Here is a 20,634-nt window from a genome sequence, read left to right on the forward strand (position 1 = left end):
GGATTTTTTTTTTTTTTTATAATTCGTAAACAAGGATATGTAAATTCTTTCAATACCTTTAATCTAGAGAATTGGAGGTATAGTAAATTGAATAGCAATTGTATTCCTTAACACTAATATTCAAAAGTCTATATATTTTCTACATACATTGAAATTGTATTTCTTTCAAGAAATTTCCTTCCAATGAATTTATGATAAAATTTAAAGATTCATTTTACATACAAGTTCTACACTATAATTTTTTGTAAAAATCGTGCATCACACGGGGATAATCTAGTTCAATACTAAGTAATGACAACTAATGTGGCATAAGGACCTAGCGCTTTCTCCTCCCCTGTTCATTTCTTTTCTTCCGTTGTTAGGTTCACACGCTTAATAATCTGGTAAAACATCAAATTAAAGCATAAATTTAGATAATAAAATCACACCTTTACTTCTTCATCAAATAACAAATTTTACAAATACTACACCTAGGATACAAAAAAGAGCCATGGACAGGGCACTCATAAACAGAGAGATACCCATTACTCGCCATTAGCAAAACCAACAGAGCTCAAACTCTCATCAGTCATCACTACTCATAACTATTTCCTCCAAATTCTTGAGCGCTTCCGAGCAAATTCTGGGCAATTTAGCAACATCACAACTCTGATTAAAAGGAATTGATGGTGAAATTAAAAGTTTGAATTTGGGGATATTTTATTGCTTTTTATTGGATTTTTATGCTGATTATTGTGGCCAAATACAAGTTGGTTACTGATATAAACGAATCTTGTTAGTTGTTAATATTAAGGCACGGAGGTCATTTCAGCTGATTTGGTGAGGGATAGTGGAGTAAAGGGTTATTTGCCTATTTGGCAATCGGCGGTTGGATGTTGGCTTGTTTGCTTGACTTATTTGATTAACTAGAAGTATTAGTTGTATGGTTTGGCCTTTTAAGTTATTGTTTAAGTCAGCTGTTTACAAATGTGACTGGTAAAATTATTAATGGTTGTTAGCTGTTTATTAGTGAAAAGTGGACCAACAAGCCAAAAGCCAATAGAAAAAGCTACTCTTATTAGCTTTTGGCTTTTGGCAGAAAAGCTAGCTTAAAAGCAAACAAAAAAGGCAACTACCAAACATATTCTTTGGTTGTTTGACCAAACTAAAAAACAAAAAGCTAGGCAAAAAACCAATTGTCAAACACCCCCTAAATTCAAGTACAGTACTACTAACAGTTAAAAGAAATCCAAAAATTAATTGGTTTCCTTGTTAACTCCGTCAAAGCTACCACCTCCATTATCACTTTTTCATCACTTAAAATTGAAACCTTTAATGGGGAATGTTCGCCTGCAATGGTCAATTCAAAGAAGATGATAAATCCCTAACCTTAGTTAATGAAAACCCTAAAAATAGTAACAGGTCGGGTTAAATTCGGGTTTTGACGAAAACCTTAATTAACATACATTTTTTTATTAATTAAAAGTTCCTGTAAAATTGGTGAATGGAAGAAGGCGAAGTGAGAAAGAATATTGAAGATAGTCAGCACAGTCAGCTTACAGAAGGAACCAACTGAGCTTCATACAGTCAGCATTTGGCTCTGCCAGCTCAGATTCTTCATAACAGAATTCCTAGGTTTCAGGGAGTTTGTTATAGATATTTGTTAAGTTAGTTACAGCTTCTTTTGGATTTCTTACAGCAGGTTCTAGATTCTGTATTATGTATATATACTCTTTGTAAACTGTAATATCATTATTCAGAAATATACACAAAAATTCTGCTCTTATTTTTCTCTCAATTTTCTCTGGTTTTCCAGAATTAACATGGTATCAGAGCTAGCAATTCTCTGATTCTGTGATTGTTTACTGTTGATTTCTTCCTGAAATTCCAAGATTCTTGCTGGTTTTTTTACTGATCTTCTTCTTTTTCTGCTGAATTTTTTGTTGAATTTCTTAGATTTTTTGGCTGATTTTTGCTGAATCTAATCATTTTGTCTCAAGTTTCTTCTTGATCATCAATGGCTGCTGAATCAAACACCTCGAATTTGCCTTTGAATCAAAATCCTGGAAGCATTTACTACATACATCCTTCAGATGCTAATTCTGCTCAACTTTTTTTCGTTCAAGTGCAATGGAGATGGTTTCACTAGCTGGAAGAGGTCAATGCCGCTGACCTTATCTGCTAAGAACAAGGCTGGTTTCGTTAATTTCACTTACACTAGACCTTTGGATGAACTGAGTGCTGAGTTTTTGGCTTAGCAAAGATGCAATAATCTGGTATGTTCCTGGATTCTCTTTAATCTTGATGAATGTATTGCTAGCAGTGTTATGTTCTTGAGATCTGCAAGAGAAATTTGGCTAGATCTGGAGGAGAGGTTTGGTTACACTTCTCTAGCTCAGATCTATGCTTTAGAACAAAAATTAACTTAAATTAGTCAAGGATCTCAGTCCGTTTCTGAATTTTTCATCTCTATCAAATCTGTTTGGGATTCAATTGATGAGGCTCATCCTTTGCCTTATTGTACTTGCAACAAATGCACTTGCAATTTGACCAAACGTATTTTTGAGAGACATCAGCAGAAGATGGTGATGCACTTCATGATGAAGCTTACATAACAATTTTCTACAATTAGAGGCAACATTCTAATGATGCAAGCCTTGCCTAAGGTGACTGAAGTTTACAGAATGTTTGCTCAGGAAGAGAAACACAAAGAGATTTCTCAGCTGAATTCTGGTAGTGATTCCTTGGCATTTGCTACTGACAGGAAGAAATTCAGTCCTGTTTCATACAATAAGTTTGCTAAACCTCAGCACAGTAATGCTAGTCACTGAGCTCATTCCAACTTGCAGTATTCTCAGCTATTCAAGCCTGGTGCTAATGTCTATTCTAAACCTAATTTTGGTGATCAGAAAACTTTCAGGCCTGGATCAAAATTTTTCTGTACTCATTGTGAAATTCCTGGACACAGCATTGATAGATGCTTCAAGCTCAATGGTTATCCTCCTAATTTTCAAGGTTTTAAAGACAAGAAGGTGGCAGCCTTGAGCATTTATGAGAATTCTGGTATGGAAGTTGATTATTTTGTCAAGACTGTTTCTGCAGCTGAATATGATCAGTTTATGGCGTGTATGAGCAATCAGCAGTCTATTGATCCTTCTCATTCTCAGAGTCATGCCATGATGGCAGGTAATTTCTGCCTTCTGTCCTGTTCCAATACTAAGTGGTTGCTTGACAGTGGTGCTTCAGATCATATTTGTTCTGATATTACTTGTTTTTCCAACTGTAAACCTGCTTTTTGTGATAAATATATCACTATTCCTGATGGTAGGAGAGTCTTGATTACTCACATTGGGGTAGTGCAGCTTGATAGTGGACTTGAGTTGCAAAATGTTTTATATGTTCCAGATTTTAAGTACAGTCTTATTTCTGTGCATAAGTTGTGCACGGATTTGCAGTGTGAGTTACTCTTTACTCATGATCAATGTTTTGTTCACATTCAGACAGGACAATCGATTCCTCTTGGTAAAATAAACTCAGGATTGTATAGAGTTCCAGAACAGCAGAATAATGATGACAGTTCTTTATCTGTTTCTTGCAAGACCGCTTGTGTTGCAGTAACTGAGGAAGCAAAGCTGTGGCACTTGAGGATGGGTCATTTACCCTTTAATAAGCTGAAAATGGTTATGCCTGTTAAAGACATTAACCCTTGTACAGACAGTGCTATAGGTACAATTTGTCTAGTTTGTCCCAAGGCTAGATTCACACTAGTAGAAAAATTGCTATTTGTAACTAGCAAATTGACTTTTTGTAACTGACATTGTTGGTTGCGAATGCCACCGTTACAACTAGTGTTAATTATCCGTAACCGACTAATGTTAGTTACAAATAATGTACTATTCGTAACTGGCTTAACCTAACGCCAGTTACAAATAGGCTATTATCCAAGTTAGAAAGCATAATATTTGTAACTGGAGTTAAGTTATGCCGGTTACAAATAAAGTATTATTTGTAATTGGCATACCAGTTACGAATAGTGTTTTTATTGTTTAAAAAAATAATAATAAAATGGTAGCAGTAGCAAATTCCTCTATTGCCACCACTCGTACACTACATTTATATTTTTTTTTAATGTAAAGACCATGTATTGTTAATTACTATCAATCTATTCAATATAAGACCAACTTTAAGCAACGTCTTGTAAATTATATTGAATTGATGTACTTGTAAATTACAAATATTTCTCTCACAATTAGCAATAAATAATACTCTATAACCAAAAAAAAAAAAAAAAAAAAATTAAAAAATTAAAAAAAAAAAACCTAGTTAGTTAACTGATACAATGGTCAACCTTCAAATATTGACGTTTTTGTCTGCTTCACAAATTTGATTGTTCTGTATGGGATAGCTGCAATTCACACTAAGTACTTGATATTGCGACATAATTCTGCATGGGAAAGAAATATATACATAAACAAAAGCCAAAATTAAAAAAGGGTTGTTTCAAACAGTCACCAAGTGTTATCATGAGATAATTAATTCTAATAAGCAAACCTATATATATATGAGGTTTTTACCAGATAAATAGAGCTGCTTGATATACCTCATGAATGGTAGCATCCATGCATAGAAGAGCTTCTGTGGGGTATTCTTCCAGATTAACAAAGAAACACTCAAGGTCACATATACCTTTGTGAACTCTTGATAGTTGAGTGTTAAGGAAAATGTGTCATCTTTTTGCTTTACCTGCATGTACAAAGCATTTTCTTCATCAAGGCTCTTTGATAATTAAGAAATGAAAGACAAAATAAACAAGTCAACATTTACAAAATTCATGCCAATTCTTTATTAACGGCATGTATGATACTTTGGGCGACCACCCACCTATATAGGTGATAAAACATACTTTGGGCGACCACCCACCTATATAGAAAAATCAACAATAACATCTTGTTAGTAAAAGGATGACAAAATCATTAATTATTTGGAAACAAATATAATTAATTTAGCAACACAGGTATTGTGTAAGACTCAACGGACAAGATCCTAGTAATAAGGATAAAACTAAAATATAAAAAGTAAGAAATCTAGGAAGTTATATAGTTTAAGTTGGAAATTTTACCAACTCGGGAAAGAACTTTATTGTACACATTAGAGTATTAGACCACACCACGTGAACACTTAAGATATTAATCTGAAGTGATTGAATTCTTCTAATTGAAATGAAAATTTACAGGTCAAGATACCTCTAAACAACCTCAATTAAGTAGATTATATGGAGGGAGCGATTACAGAACTCTTTTGTCCATCTTCTGGATATTTTACCAGGACATGTAGAAATCTATAGAGGGCAAAACCAGTGCAAACACAAGATCTACAAAGTCCTTGTACTTGATTAGGATATAAGTTAATAGTGCCAAGATGTTGAGACAAAGGCAAACCATGCTGACAACTAAATTCCACTGTATTTACACCAATCAATTCTTATGTGCAAAAAAATTAAGATACAATACAAAATATTGATTCTTAACTACAAGAAGAGCAACAAGAAAAAACAGAGATCGATATCACATACATAACCAAATAGGAACCACACGGAAAACATAAGGGGAAAATCATGGGGAGTAAATAAATTACCAAATAAAGTTGAGTCTAATTTGAGAAACATCCTTCTCCCATCCAGCAGCCCACATTTAGTGTCCCTCCACGGCGATTGCAAATGGAGTGAGAAGTACAAGAGAGAGAATCGACAAACAAGCATAGTAGTTCATCCCACTGACAGACTTCCCTTTCATGCCTTTCTTGGAAAATATGTTGCGGAAGACAAATGCCAAATTTGATATCATTGCTCCCATAAAACCTAGAATGGAACGAACACATACCAAACTTAGCATTAAGAAAACAACAGAATAGACATCAAAGTGGAAGCCCCTAGCCAACACAAAACTGGGAGGTCTAAGTAGAGAACTTCTAAATGCTTGAAATTTTGTGTAGACTTATAAGAAGGAAAAGGTACATTCTATTAAATAATTCCCTCGGGTGTTTTATTTTCAAGAGTCTCTTATGTTTTCATATTTCTATTGTGCAAACCCAACATTAGATGTGAAAACATAAGCGAAATGAAAACATTATTAAAAATTATTAGACATGTTTAATAAATGTTTTGGAACATAATAATCATACCTATCATTTAAAAGTGCACGTATTCAACCAAACCTTACCCCGATGAGATCTCGGCATCTAATTACCCATTGGCGGACCTGGGCTTGTGCCTGGTGGGTCAAGTGACTCACCAGGGCCCAAAAAAAATTCTAAGTTTTCTTTTTTTTTAAAAAAAAAAAAAATAAAAATAAAAAATAAAAAATTCTAACTTCAGCCTGTTCCCCTTTCACCTTCTCCTCGCCGCAGCTGCAACAACATTTCGCGTTCCCCTTTCATTCTCCCTCCTCATTCACTAATGGTCATGGTGGTCGTGAGAGATAACGACTGTGTGGTTTGATTTCTAGGATTTTTTTTGGTGTTCATGGTATGAGCTTCTTTAAACTTTCCCCTTTAAATTTCAAATTTAAGGTTTCTTTGCATAATTACTAGTTCAAATCTTTGATTTTTTTTCGATTTCTAGGGTTTCGATTTGTAACTGTTGGTGGTGGTGGAGAGCAGCGATGGTGAGGTTCGATTTGTGCATATAGATATGCAAAGTAGCTAGAATTTTGAATGTGTTTGGCTTCATGTGTGTTTTTCATTTGCTAATTGCCTAATTTAATTTACGATTTGGGGATTTTTGATGTAGGTTTTCTGTATTTGATTTAATTATGTCATTTTTGTTTAAATTTGTGTTTTGTGCCAGTTTTTGCTCGGAAAGTTGAAGGGGTTTTGTTATCTACTAATGGGTAGTCAGGATTAGCTGATTTTTGTGTGAATAAGGATTGTTTTGAAGTTTAATTAGCTTAATTTATGTGGAATTTGTGCTCAAATAAAGTACTTGCTATGAGCTATCTGTATAATCATTTTGTTTGCTTAAACTAAACAATTTCGTCTAAAAAAGTAGAAATTGAAGATTGGTTTTGAGTCTTTTGACTGTGTTTAGTTATAGTTTTGTCTAATTGTCTTCATTATAATTTTTAAGTCCCAAATGATTTATTTTAATATGATTAGCCGATTAGAAACTGAAGATTGGTTTTAATTAGCCGATTTGGGAATTTTTCCTCTAGAAACTGAAGTTGTGACCGGATATTTGAGCTATCTGAGTTGCCTGTGCATAGGTATTCTTTTGAGAGGTGGTTTCATTACATTTTGGTTTCTTTATGATCTCGCAGATGTAATTTGGACTACAAATTTTGAATCCCTGACAAATAAGACTTTGAATTTATGAAATTATTATTAATAAATTTAGACAGTTTACCCGTAATTTGATCTAGATTGTTTGTGTGGGTGATAGCTGTTTTGCCTCTGCTTTGATTATGGCGTATAGATTCCAAGAGCTTATTGATTATTTGTTCTAAATTGATCTGTTACATATTAGCTGTATGTTTTGCCTAATTGTATTTTAAGAGAACAACTTCTATTTCCACTGTTTTTGGAGTTTATTTGTCCCCGGTTTAAATTTGTGTTTTTTCCGGGTTACAGGCTTGCTGATTGCATTGCTTGTGGGTCTGCTGTTGCAGAGTTGCTTGTTCTGTTGGGGTTAGGAGATCTGTGAAGGTATCTCTTTTGTTTCTGGCATGTACTTTTTTTGTATATACTTCTTACCGAGCTTTATGAGTTCATGATGTCGCTTAGCTATCTGGAATTGTGCTTTTGTTTCTGGGGAATATTGCTTGATTTAGTTGAATATTGCTTGATTTAGTTGAATATGAACCGTCCAACCAATTATGAATAGGGGTAATTCGCTGTTGGGGTTATTTGCATATGATTCATACTTGTGATTTCATTTGTTTTGTTAACTTTGTGTTTGATTAGGTTGTTGAATTTATATGCAGGGAAGACTCAGCTTATCAATCATTTTCTAATCAACAAGAGTTGGTATATTGTTAATTTGCCTGGATATGGGTGAGTCTCTGTAATTTTGGTTTTAATTTGGGCAATTTCTGTAATTCTTGAGTCTATTTCATGCTGGGAATATTGTATACTTGTATTGTGAATCAATTGTTATTCGTGTTTATTCCTGATCATATGCTTGAATCATATTGAAGTGCCAAAAAAGGATTGCTTTTACGCCTTGAGGCATTGCTTCAAAATTATTGATCATCCTGTAAAACATGTTGCGGACTGATATGTATTTAGGCTACATCCGTTGTAGTTAATTGGTCTCCAATCGTGTTGTTTATTTTCAAGTTTAGGAAGTAAATGTCTCCTTACATGTCATTGTGAAATTTTATTTTACATATTTGATTATCGATTGTGACTCACCAGTCGGAAATTCCTGGGTCCGCCACTGTAATTACCTTTCACATGAAATTTCATCACAATCAAAATTATATTTAGACCTTCAGCAAACTAAAATTCCCAATTCTACAGAGGCTAGATTCACATAAGTCAACCACAATTACATGTCTAATAATGAGCAAAAGTACACAGCTAATATTTATAAATAATTTTACTAGATAAATAACTCAATTATAGCTAAGAGGTTGGCTGACCTGATGTAGTATCATATCTAAAGAGCAATTCCAGCAAACTCAAATAATGATGGTGAGGAATTACGATTTTGGAATCATCCCACTACTCGAAACTCTCACTTGCGCTCAAAACTCTCGCCCCCAATCTGCTACTATGAAACCCAAATTTCAAATTTGAAAGATTCATGTTATGAAACCCCTTAACACCCAATAAATTAATTTTTTTTTTTTTTAAAAAAACGAAAATAAACCCTAGAATTTCATATTTTTATTTCTTGATCAAATAATCGGTTAGATCAGTATTAATTATAATATAAATAAATTAGGAGGAGATCGAGGGCGTACCTTGTTGATAACTTCCATTATTGAGTTTTGGAGGAGCTTCAGAGCAGATTCAGAGGAGAATGAAAAAAGGAGGTTGTGAAAAAATGGAGTAATTGATAAGGTAGGTTGTATGCCGTAGGAGGAAAAATATCCTAATTTCTAAAAAAAAAAAAAGAAAATTGTAGTTGCATTAGTAAGTGGCCTTAATCAAACCCATTACATTTAATTAAGTCAATAAAGTTTGACTTGCTATTTATAACTGGCTTTTTTAATGCCCATACTAATAATTGGTCAGCCTATCTTTAACCTAATATTTGTAACTGACTTTGGTTATGCCAGTTACTGATGTTATTTTATTTGTAACCTGCATTAGCTATGTCAGTTACTAATACCCTTGTAGTAACTAACATAATTTATGTCAGTTACTAATAGGGTGTTACAAATAGCATTTTTTGTACTAGTGTCAGCAAACTTCCTTTTCCCATTAGTAGTATAAAATCTAAGAAACCTTTTGATCTTATACATATAGATGTTTGGGGCCCACACTCTGTAAAGACACCAACAGGTTGTAATCAATTCCTGACAATTGTAGATGATTACAACAAATTTACTTGGGTTCATTTGATGAGAAATAAAACTAAGGCTGTTGGTATTATGTCTAATTTCATTTCTATGGTTTCTACTCAATTTGATACTAGAATAAGAGTTATTAGATCTGATAATGCTCAGGAATTGTGTGAGGGAATTATGAAGTCTTTGCTTCATAAATGTGGCATTATACATCAGACTAGTTACAGTGACACATGAGCAAAATGGTGTAGTTGAAAGAAAACATAGGCACATTTTGGAGACTGCTAGGTCACTCTGTATACAGGCTAGGGTTCCTGACAAATTTTGGGGTGATAGTGTTCTACGTGCAGTTTATTTGATTAATAGAATGCCACTTTCTGTCATTGATATTAGCATTCCCTTTCAGAGGTTGTATGGTTTTGTTCCTGATAATTTTCATCTAAGAACCTTTGGTTGTTTATGTTTTATTTATACATCAAAGGTTCACAGAACAAAACTTGATGAAAGGGTTGATCCTTGTATTTTCTTGGGATATTCAGTTAGTCAGAAGGGATATAAGGTTTACAGTCTTGCTACTCACAAAGTTAAGGTGTCTAGAAATGTTTAATTTCATGAGAAACATTTCCCATATCATTTGTTCTTTAAGAAACATGCATCATCCTAATTATGTCTTGTCTACTGCTATCTACCTACCTGCAGTTACTTCTCTTGACAATACAGATGATTTTTCTCCACCCCTCACTTCCAATGCCATTTAGCCTGCTCATGACATTCACCTACATACTTCTTTTGATCCCACACAAACTTTTTCTTCAACTCCTTCCCAGCTAAACACTAATTCTTCCTGTTCTGCTTCTTCTGAATTCACTACTGGTTCAGATTCTTCCTTAAATTCTTCTCAACTTCCCTATCCTACCTCTTTCTTCTTCTTCTTCTTCTTCTTCTTCTTCTTCTTCTTCTTCTTCTTCTTCTTCTTCTTCTTCTTCTTCTTCTTCTTCTTCTTCTTCTTCTTCTTCTTCTTCTTCTTCTTCTTCTTCTTCTTCTTCTTCTTCTTCTTCTTCTTCTTCTTCTTCTTCTTCCTCTATCCAACTTCCTGAACTAAGAAAATCTTCCAGACCTCACAAATTTCCTTCTAAATATGACATATATCAATGTCATATTGCTGGTTCTAATAAACAACAACATTGGTGCAATTTGCTCATGTTTGATGATTTTACTAATGATCACAAGTGTTTCTTGGCAAATACTTGTGAGATACAAGAACCCTACAATTATGCTCAGGCTTCTTTGGATCCTTTGTGGGTGGAAGCTATGGATAAGGAGATCACAGCTTTACTCAGTAATGATACTTGGGAATTAGTAGATTTGCCAAAGGGTAAGAAACCTATAGGCTGCAAATGGGTTTATAAGGTCAAACTTAAGGCAAATGGTGAGCTGGAAAGATGCAAAGCTAAACTGCTTGCTAAGGGGTTCACTCAGAAGTATGGTGTTGATTATGAGGAAACATTTAGCCCTGTTGTAAAAATGAACACTGTCAGAAGCTTAATTGATGTTGCAACTTGCAAAAATTGGCCTCTTTATCAACTTGATGTGAATAATGCCTTCTAGCACGGTGATTTGAAGGAAGAGGTTTATATGAGAGTACCAGAGGGGTTGCCTAACCTACATAACAAAGTCTGCAGGCTCAAAAGATCCATATATGGTCTTAAACAGGCCTCAAGGCAGTGGTTTGAGAAGTTAGTTCATACACTTCTGCTTTTAGGGTTTGTGCAGTCTAAGAATGACTACAGTTTGTTCATTAAAAGTGCTGGAAGCCTGGTTTGTATTGCTGCAGTATATGTTGATGACATCATCTTAACTGGTACAGATGAGTCATCTATGGATCTACTTAAGTCAACCCTTCATCAGAAATTCAATATAAAAGATTTGGGGAGATTAAGCTATTTCTTGGGCATAGAGGTTGGTTATTCTGCAGATGGAGTGATTTTAAGTCAGAAGAAGTTCACTAAGGAGCTATTACATGACTGTAATTTTGCTTTAAGCTCTAGGGCTGTTACTCCATTGCCTTTACACCTCAAGCTTCAGTTAGAGGATGGTGATCTACTGCCTAATCCTGAGATATACAGATGTCTTGTAGGCAAGTTGAATTTCTTGACACATACTAGACCTGATCTGTCTTTTGCAGTTCAGTGTTTAAGTCAATTTATACAGAAGCCAAGGACTAGTCATATGCAAGCTCTTATTCATACTGTTAGTTATGTTGCTAACACTGAAGGGCAGGGCATTCTTTTAAGAGCTGCAGACCAATTGATTCTCCAAGCCTTTACAGACTCTGACTGGGCTAGTTGTGCTGACACCAGAAGATCTGTTACTGGTTATGTCTTGATGCTAGGTACTTCCCCTATTGCCTGTAAATCTAAGAAGCAAAGTCTGGTTTCTAAATCTTCTGCAGAAGCTGAGTATAGAGCTATGGCTTCTGCAACCTCAGAGGTCATCACTTGGTTGATTAGATTACTAAAAGAGATTGGAGTGATTAAAATCTGAAGCCTGTCACTTTATATTGTGATAACCAATCAGCTATACACATAGCTAAAAATCCTGTCTTTCATGAAAGGACAAAACATATAGAAATTGACTGTCATTTCACCAGAGATAAAGTTCTTGAGGGACTTATTAAACTTGCATATCTTCCAACTAGTGAACAACTAGCTGATTTGTTCACTAAAACTGTCCCTTCTTCTCAGTTGAGGTTTTTGTTGTCCAAGTTGGGAGTGATTTCATCAGCTCCCACCTTGAAGGGGGGTATTGAAGATAGTCAGCACAGTCAGCCTACAGAAGGAACCAACTGAGCTTCATACAGTCAGCATTTGGCTCTGCCAGCTCAGATTCTTCATAACAGAATTCCCTAGATTTCAGGGAGTTTGTTATAGATATTTGTTAAGTTAGTTACAACTTCTTTTGGCTTTCTTATAGCAGGTTCTAGATTCTGTATTATGTTTATATACTCTTTGTAAACTGTAATATCATTATTCAGAAATATACACAAAAATTCTGCTCCTATTTTTCTCTCAATTTTCTCTGGTTTTCCAGAATTAACAAAGAATTCATGTTTAGAATTAGCGGACACAAGACCAATGAATATTATACGGATTTAGAAAAGCAAAATCATTTATTTTAATTTGTGATTTTCATTCTTAATATTTTAATTACAATCAACAAACAAACGAAATAATTTTTTTTTACTATCATTGTCCCCACTTGGTTAGATTATTTTTGCTAAAAATAATTTATTAGTCAATTTATATTAAGTTATTAACCCACACACATATCGCGTGTATAAAAGACTAGTATTGGCTAAAAAGAAAATAGAAAAAAGAAAAAGAGGATGATTTTGGAGGGAAGAAATAGCATAGGAAGTGAATTATCTAAAAAGTTTTCAAAAAAAAAAAAGTGAAGTATCTAAAATTGTAGATTGATTGATTCAACTTTGACATAAACTCGATTAGACCCCTCCTCACCGAGTTGGACTCAAGTGCATGAACTAAAAATTCTCTATAAATATTTTTTTTTTGTAAAAACATGTGTCTAATACTTTTTAGGGTTTTATAAAAAGTTATATTTAACTCTATAAAGGCAATAGCAATAAGAGGTTTGTGTTGATGTGGGTTAAGATTTGTGTAGACAAATGGGTTTGTACTTGTTTAGTTGGCAAAAATTGTAAGCTTTTCTTTTTTTCTTTACTTTTGGTTTGGATGAATTTAATGAGTTGTATTGATAGTGGGTCCCCTACATGAACCTGTAAATAGGTTTATCTATTGTTGATAAAAGATTTGTTAGGGAAGAGATTTGTGTAATGATGACGTGTCAAGTGAACAAACTTCTTAAAGTTTTGTTCTATTGTGGATGCCCAAGTTTGTAACCAATCTAACCATTGAAAGCATTTGCATATCATGTCCTACTAGAAGTTAGAATGAGTAACATAAAGATTTGATAACAAAATATAATCTAATACACAAGACTTTATATTAAATTTATTTAATAACTAATTCTTCTGTTTCCTTGATATTGCAACAAGGGGGAAGACGCCATAATTTAGATGCGGAGAGAGATAGAAACAAATAATTAGAGATGGGGAGAATACCATTACATCAAAATAAAAATAATGTCCATTCATCTAGTATCATTTAATTTTAATACGGACATTGAGTATAAAAGTTAAAATAATAATGAACATTAGTCGTTGTTTAAACTTTAAACTAATTAGTGACCCAGGCGATACCTCAGGTTTGTTTCTCTTTTTCTTCTTCTTCTTCTTCTTCTTCTTCTTCTTTTTTTTTTTTTTTTTTTTGGGGTATGGAAGATTGTGAATATCACATAAATATTTTTTTTTGTTGGTATAATACTTTTTTGACTTTGAAAAATATTTATCTTTGATAGGAAAAATTTCAATAAATAAATCACATTAATAACATATCGGCTACAAATTAAATGGGTCAAAGCAATTTTAAAACATTGTAATTATTCGTCGTTCTAATTGAGCCCAAAATAAATACAATCGGTTACAAAACTTAATTTGGGTGATGAAAATTAATTTAATAATTTTTTTAACAACTAATTTAATTTATTTAATTATACAATCAATACTATAATAGAATTAAATTTATCATAAAATTTATTGTACACAAATTTAATATGTACAAGCAAAGTAATCGCTTATGTGGTAATTTGATGACATGGCTAAATAAGAAAAAGAAAGTGACACGTGGCGATATGACACTCCTTGCCTTTGCGTTTTAATAATAATATTGATGATTGATTGTGTTAAATATATGGTACATATTTTTGTATTTAGTCAAAGAGATAATCTTTAGAGAAATTATCTCCCTAGTTTATTGCTTATGTTTAGCGTAACTGATGTAATTAGTTCCTAGAATATTAGTTTTATTGTGGTGAGTATTGGGACAATTAATCACAGACATTATTGGTTGGTGGCTTTTGCCTTAGGTATTGTTGTATGACATTACTTTAGATCTCCTTGATGATGTAAACTGTATATAAAGCCATACCAAATAACCAATAAGTTGTCACCCAATTTTTATTTTTATTTTTTAAAATTTTGACACATTGTCAGTTTTACGAGTCATACATTGTCTTCAAATAATTGAAAGCAAAGAAATCCTAGATTGAGAAATTAGAAACACGCCGACACTTTGATGCATTAGAAACCAATAAAATAAAGGACGGAGTACAACGTAGGCAGAGCACCAAATTTTAAATTAGCGATAAATACGCTAAAATATCCAACACACAAACATCTTACAGAAACATATTAAAGATAGCTAGAGTTCAACATTTGGACATCTTTGAATCGTCCCAATCTAACAAGGGAAATTGTTAATTAGGATTGTGACTGCGTAACGGAAGCAAAGATGTATATATTGTAAACTCTTTTTTGTCAATTTTTTAGCCTATTTTTGCCACCGGTTTGGACTGAATCGGTAGCAATTAAGAGGTGCCTTTTTGATTTTTTCTACTAGTGTAATTTTTATTAAGTGCAAATATATTTAGGCATTGTAAGAGCGCAATTCATGTAACAAGGATTGCAAGATATTATATGATGACCCACCAACTTCAACAGCCGTTGTTGCCAATTCTTTCAACTTCATTGCCCTATTTCTCATCTCCAAAGCCTCTTCACCCACCATAACTTTTCTTATAGCTTCCTTTATATCTTCCCATTTCACATTCCCCTCCACCATTATGTTCCATTGATTAACTCCCACACCAACCCCGGTCTTCAGTATCTCTGTCACCAATTTTTCATTCATAAATTGTTCGGCGAATACTGGCCAAGTTACCATAGGAACCCCGCATGATATGCCTTCTAAGATTGAATTCCACCCACAATGAGTCACAAATGCTCCTATCGCTTCATGATCCAAAATTAGCACTTGCGGTGCCCATCCCCTAATAACTAGCCCTTTTCCTTCCATCCTCTTTTCAAATTCATGAGATAACCACTCATTTTTCTCATTCTCACCATCCACATTGTTTTTACTCATCACAACCCATATAAAATCTTGCTCAGATGCTTCTAGGCCCATCGCGATCTGCTGGAGTTGCAAGGTTGAGACTTTAGCTAAGCTACCAAAGCTAACATAAACAACCGACTTAGGCTTTTTTGAATCAAGCCATTTGAGGCATTCATGCTCATCAATAGAAGAATCCTTCCCCCTTTGGAACTTAGCTTCTTTTTCGTGGTTACATAATGATACGGGACCTATATGCCATGCCTTCCTACCCATCTTCTTTCTATAATAATCTGCATAATCAGGCTCAAGCTCATAAAAACTATTCATAATGATTCCATAGCTCCTCTCCTCAGCCTCCATAGCACGACCGAATATCTTCATCCATTCATCATTGATATGCTTTTCTCCAAGCCCTCTCAAAAATGTAGGTAATTGAGATTTTTTAAGTTTTATTTCATGAGGAAAGTGAGGGACATCGAATTCCTCCTCATCGGACGAAACTTGTTTGTAAGGCTCATACTTACCTAGGGCATGCATCACACATTGTGCAATGTAGCTAGTGCCATGAAATACTAACCTTGGTATATTAAACTTGGCTGCTACATCAGTAGCGAAAGGCAAGAGCTTATCAGCAACTAGGCAATTAGGCTTGCATTTCTCTATGACTTTTTCTAGTGATTCTTGTAGCATCTCGGTGCCCTTCAAAAACCTTGTTGTCATTTCATCAGAAGTGCAACGCTCATAGTTTTCGACTCCCTCAGGAAGGCCAACTTCCTTGGAATAAAACGGAATGATTTCAATGTCGATTGGAGGACCGACATTTTTGTAACTTCGTAGTGGTTTAGTGAAGGTTGGTGCATTAAGAGGTGTTGTGACTATGGTAGTTTTGACATGATGTGTTGCAAAAATTTTCGCCATGTCTAAGGTTGGGATCATATGGCCAGCGGCCATTAGTGGAAAGAAGAGTACATGAAGCCTTTGTGGTTCGTTGGGAAACATTTTTATCAAAATTGAACTTGGGATTGTGTATATTATGTTGTTTAGCTCGTTTATATTAAAGAGCTATATACGAAATGGAAGAAAGAGTGTTAGGCATATTCTACTTAATTTTATAAGAGGTTTAGATTTAGTACGTGATTGAACCCTTGACAAAAGACAGTAGGAAGTTGGGTGTTTCCTAGCAATTCTAGATAATTGGAAAGTTAATATGAAAAGTAAAATAATAAAGTTATCACATTATTAACCTAACTTGGGGCCTGTCACTTCAGTTTCACTTCGTACAGCTCCAATTAGTTCAGTAAATGTAAACAGGCCCTCTTCATCTTAAAAATCAGTAAATTTAAAGAAAAAAATATAATAGAGAATAAAAAAAAAAAAAAATCAGTTTACTAAAAATAATTTCAATTAAGCAAAAATAAAGTGAAGTTGTTAAATATTGGGGAAAAATAGTTTTCTGTATTTTCCATTGTATTTTCCCATCTATCATATTCGGTCACATTACAATATATATAGACAATATGAATATCTAACCCTAATATTCCTAATTATCTTAAGTTCCTAAATCTATCATAATTGACATATATATCTACAAATGTTTAATAACATCCGATTTACACTAAATTAGTGTAAATCAACTCTCTAAACAGAAACAATTTTGTTTCGATCTTGATTCACACATGCCAATCAAGCTTCATTGCCTAAAAATAAAAACCAATATTTTCTCTCTCTTTCTCATTCATTCAGAAAGTTCTTTCTCTCTCTTCTTTCTTCCTCAATTGGCAATTCTATCTCTATTCAACCTGGTTTATGTTTCTTCAACAACGATTATCTCTCTTCTCTTTCACTTGTAAAGTTGTTATTTGCAAATTTAGGTTTGTTTGCTTAATTTTATGAGATTTTTGTTTGTTTTAGTTGTTTTGATTCTTCGATTTTTAGGTTTTTTTATTTTGTTTTTGTTCTTTGTTTTTTATTTGATTCTACAATGGTGAAGAAGAAGAGTACAAAGAAGTCGTCAGAAGATCAAGGTGTGTTTTATTAATTTTTTCATGATTTTTTCAAAATGTTGATTATGTTAATGCAATTGAAAAAACGCTGCAATTGCAAGAAAAAGAAGAAAAAGAAAGATGCTGAGGAAAGAAGAAACGTTGCAAAGGAAGCAGAAGAAGAAAAAAAAAAGGGTAACTTTTATGCATGAAAAGGGTACCTTCCATGGGTAAAAGGGTAACTTTTATGTATAAAAAGGGTACCTTTTGTGGGTAGAAAAGGTAACTTTTATGCACGAAAAGGGTAACTTTTGTGGGTAAAAAGTGTAACTTTTGTAGATAAAAGGGTAACTTTTATACATAAAAAGGATAACTTTTGTGAATAAAAACGGTATCTTTTGTGGGTAAAAAGGGTAATTTTTATACATAAAAAGGGTAAATTTGTTCAATGTGCTATAATGTTGAACAATATTTCGATTACTATTTTCTTATCCCATTCTTTTATCATTGCAATTTGATGAGTAGTAGTATACATTAAATCTGGAAATATTATGCATACCAAACATAATAATATTTATGTTTTCCATCAATTATAACAGAACAATTTTTCAATTTCAATTAATTTTTTTTAACCTCGAATGCGGAATTCTCCATATCCAAATTCGAAATCGATCTTCAAACGGTTGAATTTGATTTCAGTTTTTGCATTGAGTCTAATCGCATATCTTCACAATTTCTTCTGAAATTGATTATAATTCGAAATATAATCTTGAATACAACGATTTTAAATTGGGGTTTCTATTTTCTTTGGTTTTTACAATTTTTTCTTCGAAGATCGGGATAGAAATTGGTAGAGTGTTGGCACGTGTGAGTTTGCTTACATGACCTGATGTACAATATTTTTACTGTAAACCGGGTACATGTAAAATCTTTTGTATCTTTTCACAATAATATCTCATATGATATTATTCTCATAATATCATATCACATTATATTCCTATCTCAATAGAAGTGAACAAGACCTTAATTTTGCTAATGATTTTCTCCCATTTTAATGTTGGAGTTATTCACTTATTCCCATAGTACAACTCCAAGTCTAGGTTCATTGATTTTGCTTCAAAAGATCAAAATTCAAATTTGCTTGATTGATACCATGTTTATGGCAATTAGTTGACTTTGATACCATGATTATAGCAATTAGTTGACTTTGATCATCATATATTTCCTCCTCTCTAGCCGTTTAATACATAGATGGAAGACTAATTAGTATACATGCATAATTTAAGGGTTTTTGATTGATTTCTTATGCATGGTTGCTGTGAAATATTAATTCCCATCTTTTGACTTGAGCTTAGTGAAACTTCTATATAAATGAAGCTCCTCCACTTCTTTTGGGACAGACAAAAGATTACATACTACTCCACAATAAATTGAAGCATCCTCCACTTCACAAGGGATATACACAATTAAAAAGATATACTTCTCTTCTTTACTCCAAAAAATGTTACAAAAAATAATTTCTTGTTTTGGGCATTGATCATTGTGTTCTCAATCTAGCTCTTTGAAATACACCGGAGAGTTAGAGTCGTGTAACCCTGGAGGTCGATTGCTATGAGTCCGTGTGTACGAGTACGGGGCAAATTCGACTTTAGGGCAGTGATGCTATGTCACGCCACGACATTAAATTAGATAAGTTTGTTCTATTATTAATTGCTATTAGTCATATTTCCTACATTTAATTCACCTCCCAAACTGCATTCATTCAATTCAATTTATCTAACATTCAATTCAGTTATCTCTTCTTTCTCTAATCATCTTCCTCCTGTGGCAATTAAGTCAGATCTACCCCGACCACCATCTTCAGTGGCTTGACTCTATGCTCTCTATAAGAAGCTCGGACGACTCCCTGGCAAAATTAAGCTTCGTTGTTGCGAAATAAGACTGCGTGAATTGAAGCCTTTGTGGTTCGGCATCCATTGCATTATAAATCAAGGGAATTTGTTATAAGCTAAGGTTTAATATTTGGGTGTTCCAGTGTGTTTATAAAATAGTTTTGTACAATTTTAAGTTGCTTGCTTAATTACTCAAGTACAATCACTTTGAAGTGGAAATTTTTTTGATCTAGTGCATTATTTTAGGCCATTCCTCACGTGACTATTTGTATTTTATTTATTATTGTATAATTAAATATATGTCCATTTAATGGTCGCTTTGTATGTTCATTATACACGTAGGGCCTGTTCATATTTACTTATTTTCAGTTCAGTTCAGCTCCAATCAGTTCAGTTCAGTTCAGTTCATTTCAGCTCTTAATTTCTCTCTCTCATAAAATATTCATTTCAGCTTAGTTCAGTTCAGTTCAGTTCAGTTCCAATCAGTTCATTTCAGTTCAGCTCCAATCAGATCAGTTCAGTTCAGTTCAGCTTAGCTCAGCTCAGTAAATATGTATATTTCCTCCATTTTGTTTTAGTTACACATTTAAAATTTTAGCACTGTTACAAATTATATTTTGACTATCTAATATTTGTAACTTATATGTATAATAAAACATTGTCATAAGGATTTTTGTTACAACAATCATCCAAAAAAAAAAAGTGTCAACCGATCTATTCCTGATTTTGTGACGTCGAGTTTGCTCTACTAAAAAAGTTTAAACTTACGAAAAAAATATTGTTATTTGCTAATTAGTAATTACTCTAAATGATTGTACCATCATCACTCATGGTATAAAAATTTATACCACCCCTCTCTCTCTACCACTTTCTCACTCCTCCACATCATCTATACCACAATACAATATACTTTCTCCAAAAATCACCCCACCCATGGCAATATACTTTCTCCAAAAATCACCTTACCCATGGTATAAAAAAAGTTTACCAACACACTTTCTCTCTCCTATATGTATGAATTATACACTTAATTAAATTATAATTATATTTTTTTTATGTTGAAAATAACTAATTACTATTTATAAAGTTAATTAAATAAAAATAAGCAATTTAGGTAGAAAAAAGTGAATTCCAAAAACATATAAAATTATATCAATATGGGTGTCTATGTGTATGTCTTGAAAAATTATGAACAATGGTAATTTTTTTTATAATTTTTGACTTAATAATTTTTTCATAA

At 33.3% G+C, this 20,634-nt stretch overlaps 1 protein-coding gene and 2 long non-coding RNA genes across 6 annotated transcripts; 1 reads left to right on the plus strand and 2 right to left on the minus strand.

Moving 5' to 3' along the window:
• Positions 1-4,161: 4,161 nt before the first annotated feature.
• LOC110720854 lies at positions 4,162-9,122 on the minus strand. Of its 4 annotated transcripts, none has more exons than XR_002511364.1 (6): positions 8,940-9,122; positions 8,616-8,740; positions 5,614-5,836; positions 4,861-4,899; positions 4,554-4,722; positions 4,162-4,423 (listed from the first exon to the last, which is right to left on the minus strand). It is a non-coding gene; the product is annotated as an uncharacterized LOC110720854 (long non-coding RNA). The 4 variants fall into 4 exon arrangements; XR_002511362.1 differs by having other exon boundaries at positions 8,616-8,746; XR_002511361.1 differs by lacking the exon at positions 8,616-8,740 and having other exon boundaries at positions 8,940-9,117.
• Positions 5,843-8,338, plus strand: LOC110720869. Its single transcript, XR_002511365.1, has 2 exons — positions 5,843-6,502; positions 6,599-8,338. It is a non-coding gene; the product is annotated as an uncharacterized LOC110720869 (long non-coding RNA).
• A 5,574-nt stretch (positions 9,123-14,696) lies between the features above and the next one.
• On the minus strand, positions 14,697-17,118 carry LOC110695530 (scopoletin glucosyltransferase-like). The gene has a single exon (XM_021872778.1). It carries the CDS (start codon positions 16,517-16,519, stop codon positions 15,053-15,055), a length of 1,467 nt encoding a protein of 488 aa, XP_021728470.1. The 5' UTR covers positions 16,520-17,118; the 3' UTR covers positions 14,697-15,052.
• Positions 17,119-20,634: the final 3,516 nt, after the last annotated feature.

The sequence above is a fragment of the Chenopodium quinoa genome, unplaced genomic scaffold (assembly GCF_001683475.1).
Source record: "Chenopodium quinoa cultivar QQ74 unplaced genomic scaffold, ASM168347v1, whole genome shotgun sequence".
NCBI lineage: Eukaryota > Viridiplantae > Streptophyta > Magnoliopsida > Caryophyllales > Amaranthaceae > Chenopodium > Chenopodium quinoa.

Excerpts from the sequence above, each read along its gene's own strand:
- LOC110695530 (XM_021872778.1), bottom strand. The coding sequence starts at position 16,519 with ATGTTTCCCAACGAACCACAAAGGCTTCATGTACTCTTCTTTCCACTA.